Source organism: Pyxicephalus adspersus, chromosome 9 (genome assembly GCF_032062135.1).
Source record: "Pyxicephalus adspersus chromosome 9, UCB_Pads_2.0, whole genome shotgun sequence".
NCBI lineage: Eukaryota > Metazoa > Chordata > Amphibia > Anura > Pyxicephalidae > Pyxicephalus > Pyxicephalus adspersus.
This window is the reverse complement of record NC_092866.1, coordinates 24,672,177-24,689,984: the sequence shown is the minus strand read 5'-3', so window position 1 is coordinate 24,689,984 and position 17,808 is coordinate 24,672,177. Positions and strand designations below refer to the sequence as shown.

Below are 17,808 nucleotides of genomic sequence, written 5' to 3'. Positions count from 1 at the left end.
TTCCCAAAGTAAACTATGTTTGTCTCTGTTTTGCATAATGTGTACTTATATGCTACTAACATTTGGATTAGCAAGCAATTAATGCAGTAACACACACACAAACACACACACACAAATATGCACATATAAATTATTGCTGATAGTTATACTCAGATGCATATAAATATTCTCATATTTCTTATAGCAAGTATTACATAAAATAATAGCATTGTAAAGGTGAGGCATGGATGAGAAGTGTTGTTTATAGAAGCCAGCTGCTTAGACTTTGGCGCCTGGTGTTATTAAACTTGCTATTTTATGCTTACTAAATCCCCCTCCCTTCTGCTGCCCCCTGGCACAGGTACAGCTGAAACCTTAAATCCAATGCAAGAATTCTGTAAGTGATTAATTGTTTCAGACGCGGCTGACCATATGGAACAGAGAAGGTATCAAGTAATTCATACTTCTGTAAGCGCAGCTTGGCCCCTGTTGCTTTTAATGCACAGGAAGAGTGCTGGCAAAAGCTAGACCGGGTGTCTTGCCCCTGACAGCCCATTAAGAAATCCCTACGCACCTCTCTCAAGTTCTGCTTTTGCTTTCTCAATGGCAGCCCTAATAAAACAGAAGCTAATCTTTCCAGCAAGTCTTAAATTTTCTCGTACAGTACATTAGCAGTGGATTGCTTAAACAAGTGCCTTTTTTGGTTTAATAGGAAATTGGGACTTTATTCCCCCCGACTACTTGCTAAAAACAAGTTGTGTGAACCATATCTTGTGCATAGGTGCCTTTTGTACGTGTATCAATGACATGTATACAGACAAACCTTTCTCTCCATTTTTTTCTAATCTATTTTTTGAAAAATTGCTGCTACAGTCATTTATAAAAACAGGATATAACAGCCCCATCCTATTGGTAAAATGCAAAAATACAAACTAGAAAAAAAAAAAAAAATCAGTTGGGGAGTGCATTTCAAAACAGCCATTTAGAAAAAAGTTTTGACTTTACTACAAAGACCTGCTTATATTACTGATTATCATGCATACGTAAACAGATTTAGTCTTTCCATTTGAAGGACCAATAACACAAAAAAAATGTCTTCTGGGAAATGTAAATAGGTAGTATATGTAAAATGGATGGTCTGGTATAGTTTGTAGCAGCATATATAAATGTTACTTCTGATGGACAGGTTAATCTGCATGTTCAGTCGTGCAAGACATTTACCTACTTACAGAATACCTAATTTGTGGGAGATTTTTAAAGTGCTTTAGGACCAGGTTCAAAAGTCCCCTTACAAAAGGTCAACACTTCTTTAGGGACAAGTCCTAAAATGAAAAGCCAAGCCTTGTATAGTTAGAGCCATCTTAGAAACTTTTTTTTTTATTTTAACTGTATAAAGGAGTGTTCTTTTCTTCTTTTTGTGCATACAGCTTGCCAGTTCTACAGAAATTGGTACATTGTCTGTTCCAAAGTTTAATAATTACACAACTGTAATTTGTTAGGACAAAACTGTGGTGAAAGGTTATAGTGCATAAGTGAAAGACCCCTAATGCATCCAGGATCAGTCATATGGTATGGGCTAAATTCTATAAAATTAAAAATATCAGGAAAGAAGAAGCTGAAGGGGAAAAAATTAGTAAAGAAAAAACAGTGATAAATCGTCTATCAAGAGAAACCAGATGACAGGATGGTACATGGCTTGTGATTGTGTTTGAAAGCACAGAAAAGGTGAGGGGAGATCATGGCTTTTGTTTGCTTTCCTACAGCTTGTCTTTATCCCAGTGGCTGCCTGCTTGGGTGAACATATGTTTTCAGGTCAGGAAGTGGAGCAGAAAGTGCTCTTTGTTATTCTTTCTTTTGTGGAACCCTCTTGCCCTTGTCCATGTTTAGGTCGGAACTAAACACTAGTTCACAGCAGACACTTGCATTTTGAAGAGGTGACATGGAATCCCATGCATCACTGGGAAATGACTATTGATGGAGGTGGCTTAGTTAGCGTGTTCAACTCTGGTTCAAAGCATTTATGTTCTTAATTAGTGACAGAAACACAATAGTTATTTATGCTAAGCTTGTCTTGGCACTTAAGTAATTATGTGAGAAAACACATTCCCTTTCTAAAAAAACATCCAGAAATAAGGATAAAATGTGATATAAAACTATATTAAGATAATGAAATGCATACAGATTTTGTGCTCCTGATTTTCTCAAAAAATCGACTAAAATGTCCCACATGCTCCTATATATCTAGCATTGAAGCAACCTGTTTTAAGGATTCACTGTGGTTCATGGCTTATACACTATGTGATTATTATGTGCATATTACTACGTGACTCTGTACAATGGAGGATTTTCCCCAAAAAACAAACAAACATTAACCCTGCACCCCAGTTAAATTAATGGCAAAAAAAAAAACAATGGTTTTAGATAAATAGTTACATATGGTAAATACTAGAAGTAAAAACTAAGGCTTTATACATGCGTCAAATGATTATCGCCCAAGATGAACGGTGGGAATCTGGCATGTGTACAGAAGTCACTCGAAGTCTATCATGGATTCGTTAGGACAGATCCATGAACGACCGATCGGGAACGACTGCTATACAAGTCAAGGGAAGAAAGCACAGTGGGGTGCAGCTCGCTCAACTCCACCCCCCCCCCCCCCCCCTTATTCACAGAACAGAATGGGCGCTGTGTGTATTGATTGTCTAGTTTTACTTGCAAAGAGTTTTAGAACCCTAAGGGATATCATAACTGTTTAGGACCCTGGCTGGGAGAGCTACTTCTCTTCAAAACAATGACAGTTGAACCCCTGTTGCCACGAGTATAACTGATTTCTCGGTTATATTCCTATGGAAAATCTAGTAAGGGAAGAAGGGAAAAACAATACTGTATCATTCTACCCTTGGTGGATTCTATAAAGAAACACATGGAAACAACTTAGTCACTCAACTTGATTATTAGAGGATAGCTCAGTCTGTCATGGTAGAAGATCTTTCTCTGGTTACTTAGATCCAGACAGCACTGAAGACCCTGCACCTGCAGCCAAAACAGAAAAAAAGTCACTCGTTGTGAGGATATATTTTTTTTAAACTTGCAATGTTATGCTTTGAGATTAAAGGTATCACAGATGGTAGGGTGAGCTGGTATATACATATTGAAATGAGTTAAACTGAAGAATCTTTGTCTTACAATAAAAAAAGGCTGCAGAGTAATTTAGGGAGGAAACTTTTGAGGGATAAAAGTGATTATTGGTTAACTGAACTAAACTAAACACACCATGCAACAGTAGAAAGAAGCAGTTATATGTTTCTTTTTTGTGTCTTAGTGACAATAAGATATGTGGGCCTGTTAAAGCTATTAGCTTGGACTGTTGCACATTGTGTATGAGTGCACATTAAGGAAAACAAAAGAAGTACATTTGCATTGTAACCATGTGCAGGGGTTAAGCATGTGACCTTTGTGAGTGCCATACTTGTGTTGCAAGGAAAAGTTCTTGACAATGTAAACAAGAATTACTTCTGTTCCAAGAGAGTTCAGACAATTAAAAACAATGAGGAGTCCTTGTTGAACAGCTGTTGAAAGTTCCTCCTGACCTAGTTCTATGGTGTAGTTGCAACATTACTACAATCATTTTTTTTAATTCCAGTTTTGGTTAGCAGTTTATGGGCCTGTTTATGTTCTGTATTTTGGCAGCAAGTGCAATTAGAAATCAATGTGAAAGATACATCCTTGTCACTTGTCTGAAAATAGCCTCTGAACACTTATATCTACATTTATCTAATGTTTGTCCCCTAATTTACTGGTTTTAAAAAAATCAACAACACTCATGAGGTATGCATACTTTTTCTAATGACTATATGTATAGAAAAAACAGAGTGCACAGTCTAAATAAAAAACACACTTTGCCCTTTCAGATTTATCATTATCACCTACAAGTGCTTTGTAATAATTTCCTTTTAGGCAGGCAGAACATAGACAAGATGCTAGACATACGACTATGGTAGGGCCATTAGATTGTGATCCACTTTGAGGGACATGACTATAGACTTTGTAAAACCCTGTGTAATATGTCAGCGTTATATAAATACTGGATGATAATAATATAATAGTAGATGCATTCATTTAGGGTCCTAAACCAATAAACTGGTGGGGGCTCCAAAGGAGGACATTATCTCAGTATACAAAAAAATACTATCCGAGTATTTTGTTCAGGCATGCATTAAGCTGCTGATATGTGTCTCTGCAAAACTAAAAGTCTCTTTATACATGATCACATCCCACTATGACCCTGTTACCCCTTTTCTTTATTTTAGGACAGTACCAGCATAGCTTTTCCCCAGACTGACAAAGAACTATTGCCCTTATGACCACACCATACCACTGAAAAGTGCACTTATTCCAGGCACGATGCTTAACAACTCCAGTTTGTAATGATGGACAAGAGCTTTCAGAAATTAGATTGACCAAGTTGTATACACTATTCCTGGTTGTAGTTTATTTTTTTCATGCATATTATACATTATATGGGACATGCTCTCCACCTACAAGCTAAAAATTTTCCACTAGCGATATTTTGTCATAAGATTTTTAGTTTGCAGTCATTCCTGCTATATATACCCTACCAAATGTGCAAAAATCTCAAGGCAGAAAAAACCCTGACTTAAAGTGTACCTAAACTCAGAATTTTCACTTTACATAAAAGAGCGCGGAAGAACAGTGAGAAGATAGGCAGGCCCCGATGGAAGAACCCTTCGGACGGATCGACTGCTCTGTGGGATTGAAGGTAAGTGTATTTTTTTTGTTTTGGGTCCTTTTTTTACTTCCTTTTTAACTTTTTACCAAAAGAAAGCTCAATTTAGAAACAAAGGTTATGAAATCTTAAACATGTAAATAGGGTTCATTTCCTAAAGAGTTTTTGCTGTTCACGTAGTAAAGTGCATTACACTCTGCAAGGGAAAATTACTTAGTAAATGAGGTGAAACTCAAAAAACTCAAATGCTAAATAGAAGATGCACTTATACAAGATTTATACTTACAGATGAAGACATAATATTGTACTCTTTTACCAGTATACAGCCAGCTTAATATAAAATCAATATAGAAAAACATAATTATTATAGACTTTTTAATGTATCACTATTGTAAAACTTGACATGATTTGATGTGTTAATAAGTTTTAAATAGGAAGCTCTGTATAACCTAAAATATTTTTTTGATGTTTGATCTATTTTTACAATCCCAGACATACCACATTGTTTTTCTAAGGGGGGGTCTTATTTTAAACCAGATTGATACTCTGACTTTCAGAACTGCATACATTCCTTTTCTGTAAGAAATGTATTTCCTGTTCCCTTTTCCAGCATGAAAACTCTAATTTGAGCACAAGGGAAGTCAAAAGGTACGTCAGCAGCCAGAACAAGAAAGAATTAGTTTGTCTTTGCCACATGGGTTTTTCATAAATAGGTCCCAAATGAAGGGTCGGCAGCAGTGTGCTTTGTGAAAGTGATACTTCCTTTAGCAGTGCATGGGAAGTGCCATATAAACAGGACAAAGGGAAAAAGGCATGACCAGCGGGATTTTATAATAAATACCACTGTGAAAGTCCTGCTCATCAGAACACAAGATTAAAAACATGTTTTAATACTTACAGTCATAGGCCTTTGATGTGCAAAAAGTGGCCGCCTAGATTTTAGGATTTTAGCCAAGAAGCACTGTCCCCAGGGAGAAGAGGAAAGATCGTGTTTCGATTTGCCTCTGTGTAAGTTAAATTTTTTTTCTTGTAGAATGCATCTTTTTTTGGAGATCAGCATTAAACACATAAGACAGAAAAGTTAAAGGAAAAAATAAATAATTATAAGTAATTTCTAAAAATGCGTCAAGCTGACTATGAATATTGAATGCTGTATTTATCAAACTACAAGACCTTTGCTGGATGGGTACATAATCTGTCATAATCAGTTAATGCGTTATGGGCTATATTTTCCCTACTTATACTAACCTCTACTCTACTAGCAGGGAAAAATAAAACAGATAAATTATCTGAATTTGTTCTTAATACAATGTTGGTCTGCAAAAATATAGGAGGCTACAAATTACTGCCACAATCAAAATGGTCTGTGATAGCCAAAATAGGTGAGACAGTCCAATAACTAAAAAAGCTTAACAGATTATTCCTTACTTCCTGCCATGATATTAAATGCTGGGAAATCCTTTCCATTAGGGACACAGACAAACAAAAGGTGTAGGGTGAGGTGAGGCAACATAAGAACTTCTTACAACAATTTTGTTTGCTGCCTATACCTTATTTTCCCCTTGACAATTGCCACCAGTTGTTTCTAAAAAGTTACAGGGGCAAAAAGTAACGGGAAATCTCCAAAATATTCAAACAAAAATCTGACAGTAACGAGATAACACATTTATACAAATAGTTTGGAATTAGCACTATAAACAGGTACTGCAAGTGGAATATGAGGTCATACACCAAGGTGTTGTACTATGATAATTATGATACAGGATATTAGAGCAGAACTTTTCTGTCCATCGGACTCAAACTGTGGAACTAGTTTGTGCTATTCCAAGGTATGCATACAACATTAACCCACAGCCAGATGTTCCCTAGCATAGTTCAAGGACAATCTTTGGGAATTCCAAATGACTTGCTTTATCCCCTTTGTGTTCATTCAGAACTTTGTCCAAAAGAGTTCGTTGAGGTCAGGTACTAAGGTTTGACAAGAAGTCCAGACTCACAACTGGGGTTCCAAACCATCCCAAAGGTGTTTAGAAAGATTGGGATTAGGAATGTGTACGGCAAACTGGTCAGACCTGGTTTTGTGCACAATCACAATGCAACTGAAAAAGGTCTTTTCCTAACAGTTACCACAAGGTTGAAAGTATACCATCATCTAAAATGTTTTTGTATGCTGTAAACTTAGTAGAAGTATACAAAATTTTACAACATAAATAAAAAGACTGCTCTTTAGATTTGCTTTGTGCCACCAATTCAATAGGTATAGCCCCCTAACATAACCTAATATGTTTGCTTGTTCTTGGCTAAAGGTTCTGCATCCAATAAATTGCACAGTACAACACTACTTTGAATATGCACTTGTTGGAACCCGATGAAAAAGCTCAGATTAAAAATTGCAGTGGCATGAGAAGTTTGATTTTCCCTTTTCACTTTTAAATCTTAACAGCTTCTAGACCACATCTTCACTTCAGACACAGTTCTTTGTATAAAAATGTAAAACCTAGCAAAACTCAGTGATCCACAGTAACCTTGTGAAGCTATGCTCTTACACGTATAGAGTAAAATTTCCTACAACATACTTTCTTTACTTAGTGAACACCACTGCCTGCATTATTTCCTTTGATAGCTGAAGTTTATTGTGTGTCTTTTGTAAATTAATTATTTCTGCTGCAAAGCTTTATAACAAATTAATTTCCAAACATACGACTTCAAAAGCTTTTTTCCCTGCCACCCTTTTTGCTTCCACTACTTTAGTTTAGTCCTTAGTTTTTTTTGTTTTTTAACTTGATGTGCACCTATGTAGGTTGTAAAAAAAAACAAAACAAAAACAAACTGTATGAATTTTAAGTGTACATGATGGTCCGCATTAAAATAAATTTACAGTGGTACCTTGGTATAAGTCCACTTTGGAATAAGTCCAACGTGGTATAAGTCCTGTTTGGACACGTAAAATTTTGCTTGGTATACAACCTTTGCTTGGTATACAACCTTTGTGTGTATGCCAGTTGCTACCATTCAGTGAACAGCCTGCGCTATAACTCTCTGTGATTACATAACATCTCCTCCTCCCTTCTCAGCACCATTCTAGTAGGCACTCGACTCTTCTCAGCAAGGTAAAGTGAGGTTAAATTTTCATGTATTTCATCTAATTGCTTTTGTATTTATGTATTTTAGTATTAAGCAGTGTTTAAATTATTTTATACAGCCCCATCAATGTATAATATGCCAATAACAATAGGATTTTTTTTTCATGGGAACGGATTAATCATTTTCCTTTTATTTCTTATGGGAATTTTTTTTTTTAGTATATGTCCTTTTTGGTATAAATCCAAGGATCTGGAACAGATTAAGGTCTTATACCAAGGTACCACTGTATAGGGTAAATATATTGAGAAAAAAAATCTGGTTCATCTATTTATTAGAAAATTCCTAAACTGTGTTTAAACCCTTACTAAACTATTTATTTACACTGATTTTCAGTAATCACTTACGCCAACCATAATTTTACCCTTGTTTCACAGTAGGGAGTGGCTGCATGGTCTAAAGGGTATGAGGAGGAGTAAAAAAAATTGAAATCGTCAGTCTTATTGCAAAATCCAATCTAGATGTTTCATGTTTCCAGTCCTTGGCGACTATGGGGAAAGCTCATATTTGTTAGAAGGAAAAAAATATATCACAGAAATATATCAGGATATTTTGGTCACACTGTACAAATTAAAATATCTATAAGGGTTCACTGAGAGAGAACGAACTGGCTGCACACAGGCAGTGGTTGGTGAAATCATATAATTTTTTCCAAATATTTCTAATTACACTCTGCACAACAGGACAGTGACCATATCCACAGAGTTCTTAAAACATTCTTAGACCCGTGTTGCAGGTGCAATGTCCATGATCTTGCACAATCATTCTGGATTTTTTTCCCTTGAGCCAAAACTCTTTGCTGCGTAATTATTAACAGGATGGTGTTAACGGGGAACTAATGAAGTTAACATTAAGTACTTGAACACACATCTGGAAGTAATGGGACAGCCAGAAGTCATTAACCCTTCTGCTACTTTTAACTTGTTTCTTAATATCTTGCTCCTGTGTAGCAGGAAATATTTATTTAAAGTGTGCCTTTCAAAACAAATTAACACCTACCAATTTAATATTACATAAGCCACCTGTGTATCAAGCTGCCAGTTTGTTACCATGTATGTTGTGTTTATCATGTGGTGTGTTGTCTGCAGCACTTGTATGGGAATTAGAATGAAAACACTAAAATTAATAGGCCTGTTCACTTTGCAAAGTAGATATTAATTGAAAAAAACAAAAACAAATGTTTGTTCTTTTAAATAAACCCCATCACAGCGTGTATAATTTATTTACAAATATCTAGGTTTTCAAAGGGGAACACAAGTTCATCATATTTGCTATCATTCACTTTTTTCCAGAACAATTGTATAAACAGTCCTTAGAACTTTTAGGCATGATGTTAATGAACCCAGAAATTAGGGTTCTCTGAAATACAAAGAATGGGCACTGCACATTGCCTTTATGACATCTGTGTTGCTTTATTTTAAAGTTCAGGTCTGTGGAGAGTTTGCTGTTCAAGTAGGCAGATTACCTTTTCCCAAAGGATAGTGGCCTGTAAATGTCAACCTATATCAGTGGCTTTACATTTCATTGAAGTAATTACTTGAGCAACACAACGTTATATTAATATGCAATACTGCTTTGCTGTGCTCTATGCATATCTGACTTATTCATTGCATGTAACAAAAGGAATATTACTCGCATCACCTTGCAAAGGAACTTTCACTTAGGCTGCTGAGAGGTGAAGCTTTGCTGACTTCAACTGTCCAAAAAGTGTGCAAGCACAAAGCATTTTTTTACATTAACTTGGACATAAATGAATATTCTCACTGCAGTATTCTCACTGCATTTTCTAAGCTACGAGAACATTTCCATGAAGGATAACTTACTATGCTAACTGAACATCCAAAACTCCCTTACCGGTAGTAAATAACTCTGATGTCCTTGACTAAAGTACTGTATCGGGGCACATTTACATATGTGTCTCATTTAGGTTTTAGTTACTTAACACATTTTACATCTTTAAAATCTTCATGGAAGATACACCTAGTTGTACCCCAACATTGTAAGTGATTTAGTTTAGGAGATTAGGTTCACCTAATATATTCAGGTTTCAGTTAAATTTCAGGGCGCTCAGACCACTTTTATACATATAAGTCCAAAAAACCTAGCAAAATCCAGGATTTTCCCTCACAGGAGATCAATGTTATTCACAGCATGACACAAAAATCCCAACAACTTTAGACCTCCTGGGTCTCACAGGCTGCACACAGCCTGTCAACCTGAACCACACCTGGCCTCAGGCTTCAACTTCCCCGACTCATAGGCAGGTGCCTTCTTATTCTGTGCCAGATTCTCCAGAGCCATCCTCATTTTGTGGCCTGGAAAGGGGATGGAGTGCTTGGCCCACCTATTCCTTCCAGGACACTCCATGCTTTAATCTGAAATAATGAGCTGTAAATCTATAGCACAACATTGATTTACAGCCTTAGCCAGGTCCTTTATCTTCTTTCACTGGGAAAATTGAGGTAGATGATTCTAAATATCCCCTAAATTTGGCATCATATTCTTTCTATTTTTTACATAAGGTTTGTGGTTCCCTTGGAAGAACTTTTTGCAATTACAATAAAAAAGTTCAGTTTTTTAAATATATTAAGACATATTAAGACACAAATTCAGCACGGGTGGCTCATAGTCTAGCACTCTTGTCTTTGTAGAGTTAGGTCACTGGTTCAAATCCTGTCCAGGACACTATGGGTTTCTTCTGGGCACTCTGGTTTTTCCCACATTCCAAAAACATTCAGTTAGGGTAACTGCCCTTAAAATCGGCTTTATGCTGTGTCAATGTCATATGACTTTGGTAGGGACATTCAGTTGTGAGCACCTTTGAGGTATGGTTAGTTATATGACAATGGATGGTAAAGCGATGCCTAATATGTGGGCGCCATATAAGTACAAGTAAATAAATATATTCCACTGTGATTCTTAAAAACACAGCCTGACAGTTGGCTAAAATCTAACAAAAGATGGGCGTTAGTCTACATAATATAAAAGGCAATCTGCGAGGACCTATAATTAGGTGGGTCATTTTCAAAAAAAAATATATATATATTATATTAGTTAACAATATTCTTTAAATTGGCTACAGTATTTGAAGCTATTGTACATTACTAACATGATTATATAAAAATGTCTGTAAATATTTATGTATGTATACTCTAAAGCCATATTAGGTAAAGATTTGTAGCTGGAATAATCAAGAAGGATTACCAGTCAAGAAGTACAGTATGTTTCTTATGCACATAAAAATTTGCTATTAATCAAAGGAAGGGAATGTGCTGAATAAAATGTGTATGCTATGATCATTGTGGAAGGCATGAGGACAGATCAGTTACAAGCACCAGGATCCCAAAGCACCATGAATCGTTACAATATCATTACTGAAAGCTTACATGTTACTGGTCCAAACTTTATATCCAAACTCTCCTGAGAAAATCCATACTTCAAGACATACATGAGCTGCTTTACTTTATTTTTGATTGACTGCATTGGAGCAAATACATACTATCATCAGGATAAGACATGTCATGTCATTGTTTGATAATGTCCCTCTATCAAAAAGTATTAACAGTAGATTGTGAATGGGTAAAAATCCCCTGTAAGCATATCAACTTTGGTATCCTCACATGCTCTAATATTGTATGATTTTAAAGAACCAATAGCTCTATCCAACCAATGCTGAAAAGTCAATATCTCCATTGTTTAAATATTTAAGTAACTGGCGTTTGGTTTATACAACTGTGCCTAATGATGACATAATCACCAGAACTCATGTATGTGCATTAAAGGATATTGTATTGTTTGTTTTAGTTTACTCAATACCAAGATCATATAAGTTTTAGAAAAAAGGTCCATGGAAGGCACTAATGACAAAAATGAAGAGGTTTGTTTACAATCCAACCTCATCCAGACCACAAATCTAATTTTTGTACTTGTGTGCATGTGTGTACGTTTTAGTTGTCTATCAGCTGAAGACCCACCATAAACGTTGTTTGTACAAAATGTACAAATTTGAATACAGCATTCAATGCTTTGGAGGACAGTTCTGAACATAATATAATAATTTTATTGACTCACTGACCATATGCCTATTTACAATGAATCAATTGCACATAGGTTTAGATTATTTCTCACTTTAATTGTGTTGCGGTTTTAAACAGGTCCTTTTTTTTTTTTATTAAAGCACATTTTTTATACTAAAGATAAAACTAGACTTGCTTGCTTTGACAGTGTGCTAAATAATGTGTGCATACTAAAGTATCCCACAATGCCTCTACTTTTATAGGTAGACAAAAGAATTTGGGGTGCACATGATTAGTTGTCTACTGTGTAATTCTTACTTTCAATGTGTGGCCTGCTGGGTAAATGCTTCCTTTAATTTGCTGTCAAAGGAAAGAAAGTAAGTTCTGCGAATGACTATCACACACTATATCGCTCAAGCAAAGAGTTTTTTCATGTCAGCACAAAAAAAAAAGAAAAAAACAAAATATTAATTTGGTTATTGATATATTATGGTTCGTTAGATCTCTTATGAACTCACAAGATAAGATACCAATATGATCCAATGAAGCCAGTAGATAAGATGACAAGTGTTCCCCCCCAACCAAACTATGACTGTTGTGTGATTCAATTCAAAACCAAGTTAAAAAATACTGTTAATAAATATAGTCGCATTTTCAACTTTTTCCGCTGCGGTAAAATAAGTTATTTCAAAAACTTGTGTTTTTGTTTTTTTTTAAATTAAGAATGCTGTGAAGTGGAAACAATAAACAGAATAGTGTCTGTCACTGCTGCATCTGAGAGAAAGTTTAATGAAAAATTGTGCCTTAATGAATGAATCAACACTCAGGATCAGAAAACACACAATCTTTTTCCTTGTACATTTAGGCTGAATTCATGCATTATTACATTTATGCAAATAGGTTCCTCTACGAGAAAGAAACATCTGTTTCACTTTATGTGAAGTCTCTTGTCTTCTAATCTGTTCTCATCTAGCTATACAGTGCTCGGTCTCCTGCTGGATGTAAAGTGTGTTCAGAAACAGAGGAGCATTGCACTTTCTATGCTGTTTTACATTGCTGTTGATAAAAAACTGTTCAAAAAAATAAAAAACACATTAAGGACTGTGAACCTTATTATATAGTCTTAGCAACAGATACAAATTTCTTCAAGGGGGTTTTCAATGAAAAAAAGGAAGTATAATTTTGAGGTCTAGGTAGGTGATAATAACTATGCTTACAATATTGTAGCATACTCAGTAAGTTGTACAATGTTTTTAAAAAAAAGGCATATCTAGCCTAGTTGATACTCAGGGTTAATAATGTTTTCACACGGTTTACAAAACAATATTTGGTAATATTAAATACACTGATTAAAAAATCATTACTGATAACTGAAAGATAGTGAAAAGTGTGATAATCTCTAACAGTGTTCAGTGTAGAAGAACCCCTTAGAGTGGTGGCCACTGGAGAAAACACAATTTGCAACTGCTCAAGGATTCTCAATAAAACCGTAGACTTCCATGGACCCCTGGTTTCCTGGGAACAGTGCTTACCTTGGAATTTACGGTGTAAAACTTTGTCCACTGATACCAAATTTCAAAGGGAACTAATATATAAAATATACTGGATAATTACAATTAAACAATCTGATTACATATGTTAATAAAAAATATATATATATATATATATATATATATATATATATTTATTGCTCAGGCCATACTTTACTTTATCAGAATTTTATTAAACCATCAGATTTAGCCATAACCTAGTTGGAGTTTCCATATATTTGATTACTTAGATAATCAGAGTCCATTAATAGCTATGTAACCTGAGGGCCAAATAGCTATGTAACATGTAACACAAAGGCCAAATAAAATATGTTATGGACCTAGCAATGACATTATTTGCAATCTTCATCAACAGCACTGTAAAGTTGGCCCCTAAAGCAAGAAACAGAAGCCACAGACACACAGATAAACCTTCAACCAGTTGCTATCTCTTCAGTATGTATGAAAGAAACCAATAAGACGGGTTAATAATACATCAGCAAAGAAAATACAAGGCATGGAACAAAAGGTCTTTGAAGATTCTTGCAGCTAAGAGAGTACACTGGAGAGGTATATATATATATATATATATATATCTATATATACAAAATATTCAGATTCTTGAAAAACCTCTGAAAGTTAACAAACTAAGCCTTGGAAGTTGATTCTAAATTGTTTAGTAAAGGCTATATATATGCTCAATTTGAGACATAGGGGCAGAATTATTAAAGCTGTCTATGACTGAAGGATGGACTATCATGAAAGAACCTTGGTTATCTAAAAACCTGAAATGGGTTTCTTAAATTTGCAGAGGGTGAAATGCCGTGCGAGCGGAATGGCAGCAAAGAAGTGCAGCTCTGACACTGCTGACAGGAAAAAGCATTATATCGGGCTGACTCTGTATCAAAATGGGCAAAAATTCTAAAGGAACCACCTCTACTAAACAGTAGCAATCGATTTCTGGATCGCAAACCCGCAATATACCTGAAAATTTTCATGCTCGGAAGCAGGATCGGCCTGAGGAGTTCAGATCCAATATGGCACCTGAATCACCTACTGAAAACTCCAGCAGAGACTCGTTCTGGTTATCTAAGGGCGCAGACCAGCCAGAAGGTGGAACGCAGAGACCGCTGACCCTGACAGACCAAACCATCACTGTTAGGAATCATGGATCTGAAAAGCAATTTTACTAACCAGACTGCTAAATTGGAAGAAGTGGCCCAAGCTGGAATGAGATACAGCTCAGCAAAAGCCTGCCTGCAAACAACAGTGACCCCTCACCAAGCTTATATAATGGAGATCTACAGACAACTCGAAGAGCTGGACAACTGCAGTAAGAGGAATAACCTGAGAATTAAGCAACTTCCTGAATCAGTGCTACCAGACCAACTAACCTCAGTGGTGAGTGCTTTATTGTATAGCCATATCCCAAATGAAAGCAGGGGAAAATCCAGGCCTAGACGGGTTCACAAATCTTTACTACAAAACATACACGCATAATATTTTGGTCCCACATCTTTTAAAAGCAAAAAAAACTCTGTCAGAGGGTCCATCAATTTCAGATGGATAAACAGAAGCTCACATTATTGTACTGCCAAAATCGGGGAAAGACACAGGATATAGTACCAATTACAGACCAATCTCATTACTAAATGTAGATATTAAACTTTTAGCAAAAATTCTTAGTAATAGAATTATGACCTCCTAGTCCAGGATAATTGGATTAGACCAAGTTGGTTTTATGCTAGGGAGTGAGGCACGGGACAACACCATCAAGGCCATCAATATATTACATTGAATACAAACAGGGAAGGTGTAGGGGTGTTCCTATCACCTGCCCAGAAGGCCTTTTATGGGGTGGCCTGGGACTACATGTTTGAGACACTTCGATATGTGGGCTTTCCCAGGCATTTGATGTCCTGGTTCAAAGCCTTGTACCATGTACCCACAGCTAGAGTTAAAATCAATTGAATGTTTTCAAATTAGATAAAAATTAACAATGGTACTAGGCAAGGCTGACCATTGTCACCTTTATTATTTATCCTGGCTTTGGAGCCTTTTATTAGAGCAATTAATTTGAACCGGGAAATCAAGGGATGGACAATAGACAAGAAGAAATATAAAATAGCAGCTTATGCAGATGACCTGCTGTTTTTTTCTTACCCAACCCAAAACTTCAATACCAAATCTACTCCAGGAATTGGAATTTTTTAAAATAAAATATAATAAATCCGCTGCCTTAAATGTGTCCCTACCACAACAGTTGGCCCACCTTACAACATACCTTCCCCATTTTTTGGAAAGCTGAGTCCTAAATTTTTAGGTATCCAACTTCCCAAACGAGTAACATATTTATACAAAATATATTTCATGTACCTTTATTAAAAGTGATCAGAGATGGTCTGCAAAGATAGAATGGAAAACCTTTCTTCTGGTTCTTTATAGTTAAAATGAATACTCTTCAACGAATGTTGTATACTTTTAGAACAATACCAATTTTGATTCCAACTAATTTCTTTTATGAAATTACAAGCACTCCCCACAAGTTTTTTTTCTGGCAGGAATGCCCACCATGGATAAGCTATGCAATTGCCATTAAAGCTAAACCTACAGGAGGCTTCGGGTTGCCTAATTTATATCAATATTATCAAGCAATAAGTTTGGCCAGAGTTCCGGACTGGAACTGTCATTGGCACTGCAAGGATTTTGTGAATTTAGAAGGAAACTTTTAGTGTCAACACTTTAGAGTTTGAGAGTGGTAGTCTCTCCCCGCCGCTCAAAAAGCATCCCACCATAGGCAACACACTTGTACTTTTCAAGAAGATAACTAGGAATAGGGAAAAAGCTTACTCCCCTGGTTTGCTGACACCGCTAGTAGGAAATGCAAATTTCCCACCTGGGTTGAACAGTAGATTTTTGGAAGGTTGGACATTTGAAACTTCATCAAAAATATCTGACTTTTATAAATCCAGGGAAAATAGCGGATAGGGCAGATTTGATGGACTTGATAGCAGAGGATAGGGAGTTCCCCTGGTGGTTATATTAACAAATAAAGCAATATGTCCGAACAAAAGGCTCAAAGCTGAAATTGCCTATACGACCATCAATGTTTGAACAATTATGCCTTGACCAAGCACCCATACAACATACCACCTCCCTTATGCATAAGGTACTTAACCAATCTGTCACAAATTGTTCCCAAAGATTTTGAAAAACCTGGGATAAGGAATTAGATCTGATCTTTTTAGAATGATCAATGGGACAGAGCATACCTAATTACAAGAAAATTTGTATAAAATACTTACCCATTGGAACACATACAGTTTGTTAGGATAGAAGTATGAAAATATTTTTAATGTCTAATACCCCACCTTTTTCTCTGTGTCTATGACTACATAGCTCTCCCAAGAAGGTTTTAGAAATCACTGTGTTGAAACCTTTATATCTCCTAAACTATATGTTGTAATGACTTCAGGGTAGTTTCAGGGTACACAGGGGACTCTCATAGCCACTAGTAACCAAAATAGCAGCCCCCTAGCTTTAAGGAATTTCAAGATATGGCGGGGTCCCCAAAATAAAATCTTATAAAAATACAAGATTGGGGTTGCTGTTTCAAAAAAAAGTGCACCTAGGAGTCATAGGCATCATTAGAACATAAAAAAACTCTCCCCATCAAAATGTGCTACCCTGTTACACATTGCTGTCCATTCTAACACTTGAACTCTGATTTCCCTGAAATGGGGGGAGGGGGTGTAAGAAACCAAAAATGTATGGGGAACATCTGTGGCTATCATCCTCCACAATTTCATCACTATAGCAACATTAGAACATAAATTCTGCCCACTAAAACAAAATGGGGTTCAGGTACTGGAAGGGTACAGTCATGTGTAATAGGGAGGTGCGTTTTAATGCACAGAATTTTTTTATGTTGTAAATAATGACATGGTGATGAAGGTTTGGGGGTGTTAGCCACAAGTGTCCTCCACTTGCACCTTTATTTTTTTTTACCTGCACCTCTCCTTTCTAGAGAAATTGGGGTTCAAGGTAGGGAAGCAGACAGGGTAGCATAGTATGACAAATATAGTTTGGTGAAAGGTAGGAATAAATTTAGGGCCCCACTCCAATGCTTCTTATTATGTAGGTGGCCCTGGAGGTCCACAGTTTGCATTTTCAATTTTGGGCTCACAGATATACTTTCTTTGAAACAGCAACCCCAATGTTCAATTTTCACAAGTTTTAAACTTGTGACCCCTATTTCCTTAAAGAAATTGATTACTAGTAGCTATGAGGGTACATTGTAACCTTAAAATTTCATGGCACTACGACCAATGATTTAGGAGATCTGAAGGTTTGAACACAGCAAGTTAGGCTGCAGAATATTACAAGCAACTTTTAT

The 17,808-nt window shown here is 36.1% G+C and overlaps 1 protein-coding gene across 1 annotated transcript in view; it reads right to left on the bottom strand.

The window, feature by feature from the left end:
- Positions 1-2,898: 2,898 nt before the first annotated feature.
- Positions 2,899-17,808, bottom strand: part of FTO (FTO alpha-ketoglutarate dependent dioxygenase) — a 64,651-nt gene continuing 49,741 nt past the window's right edge. Inside the window, exon 8 of the mRNA XM_072422946.1 lies at positions 2,899-3,012. Within this exon, the coding sequence (XP_072279047.1) occupies positions 2,914-3,012 (99 nt within the window). The 3' untranslated portion in view covers positions 2,899-2,913. The remainder of the gene's footprint in view (positions 3,013-17,808) is intronic.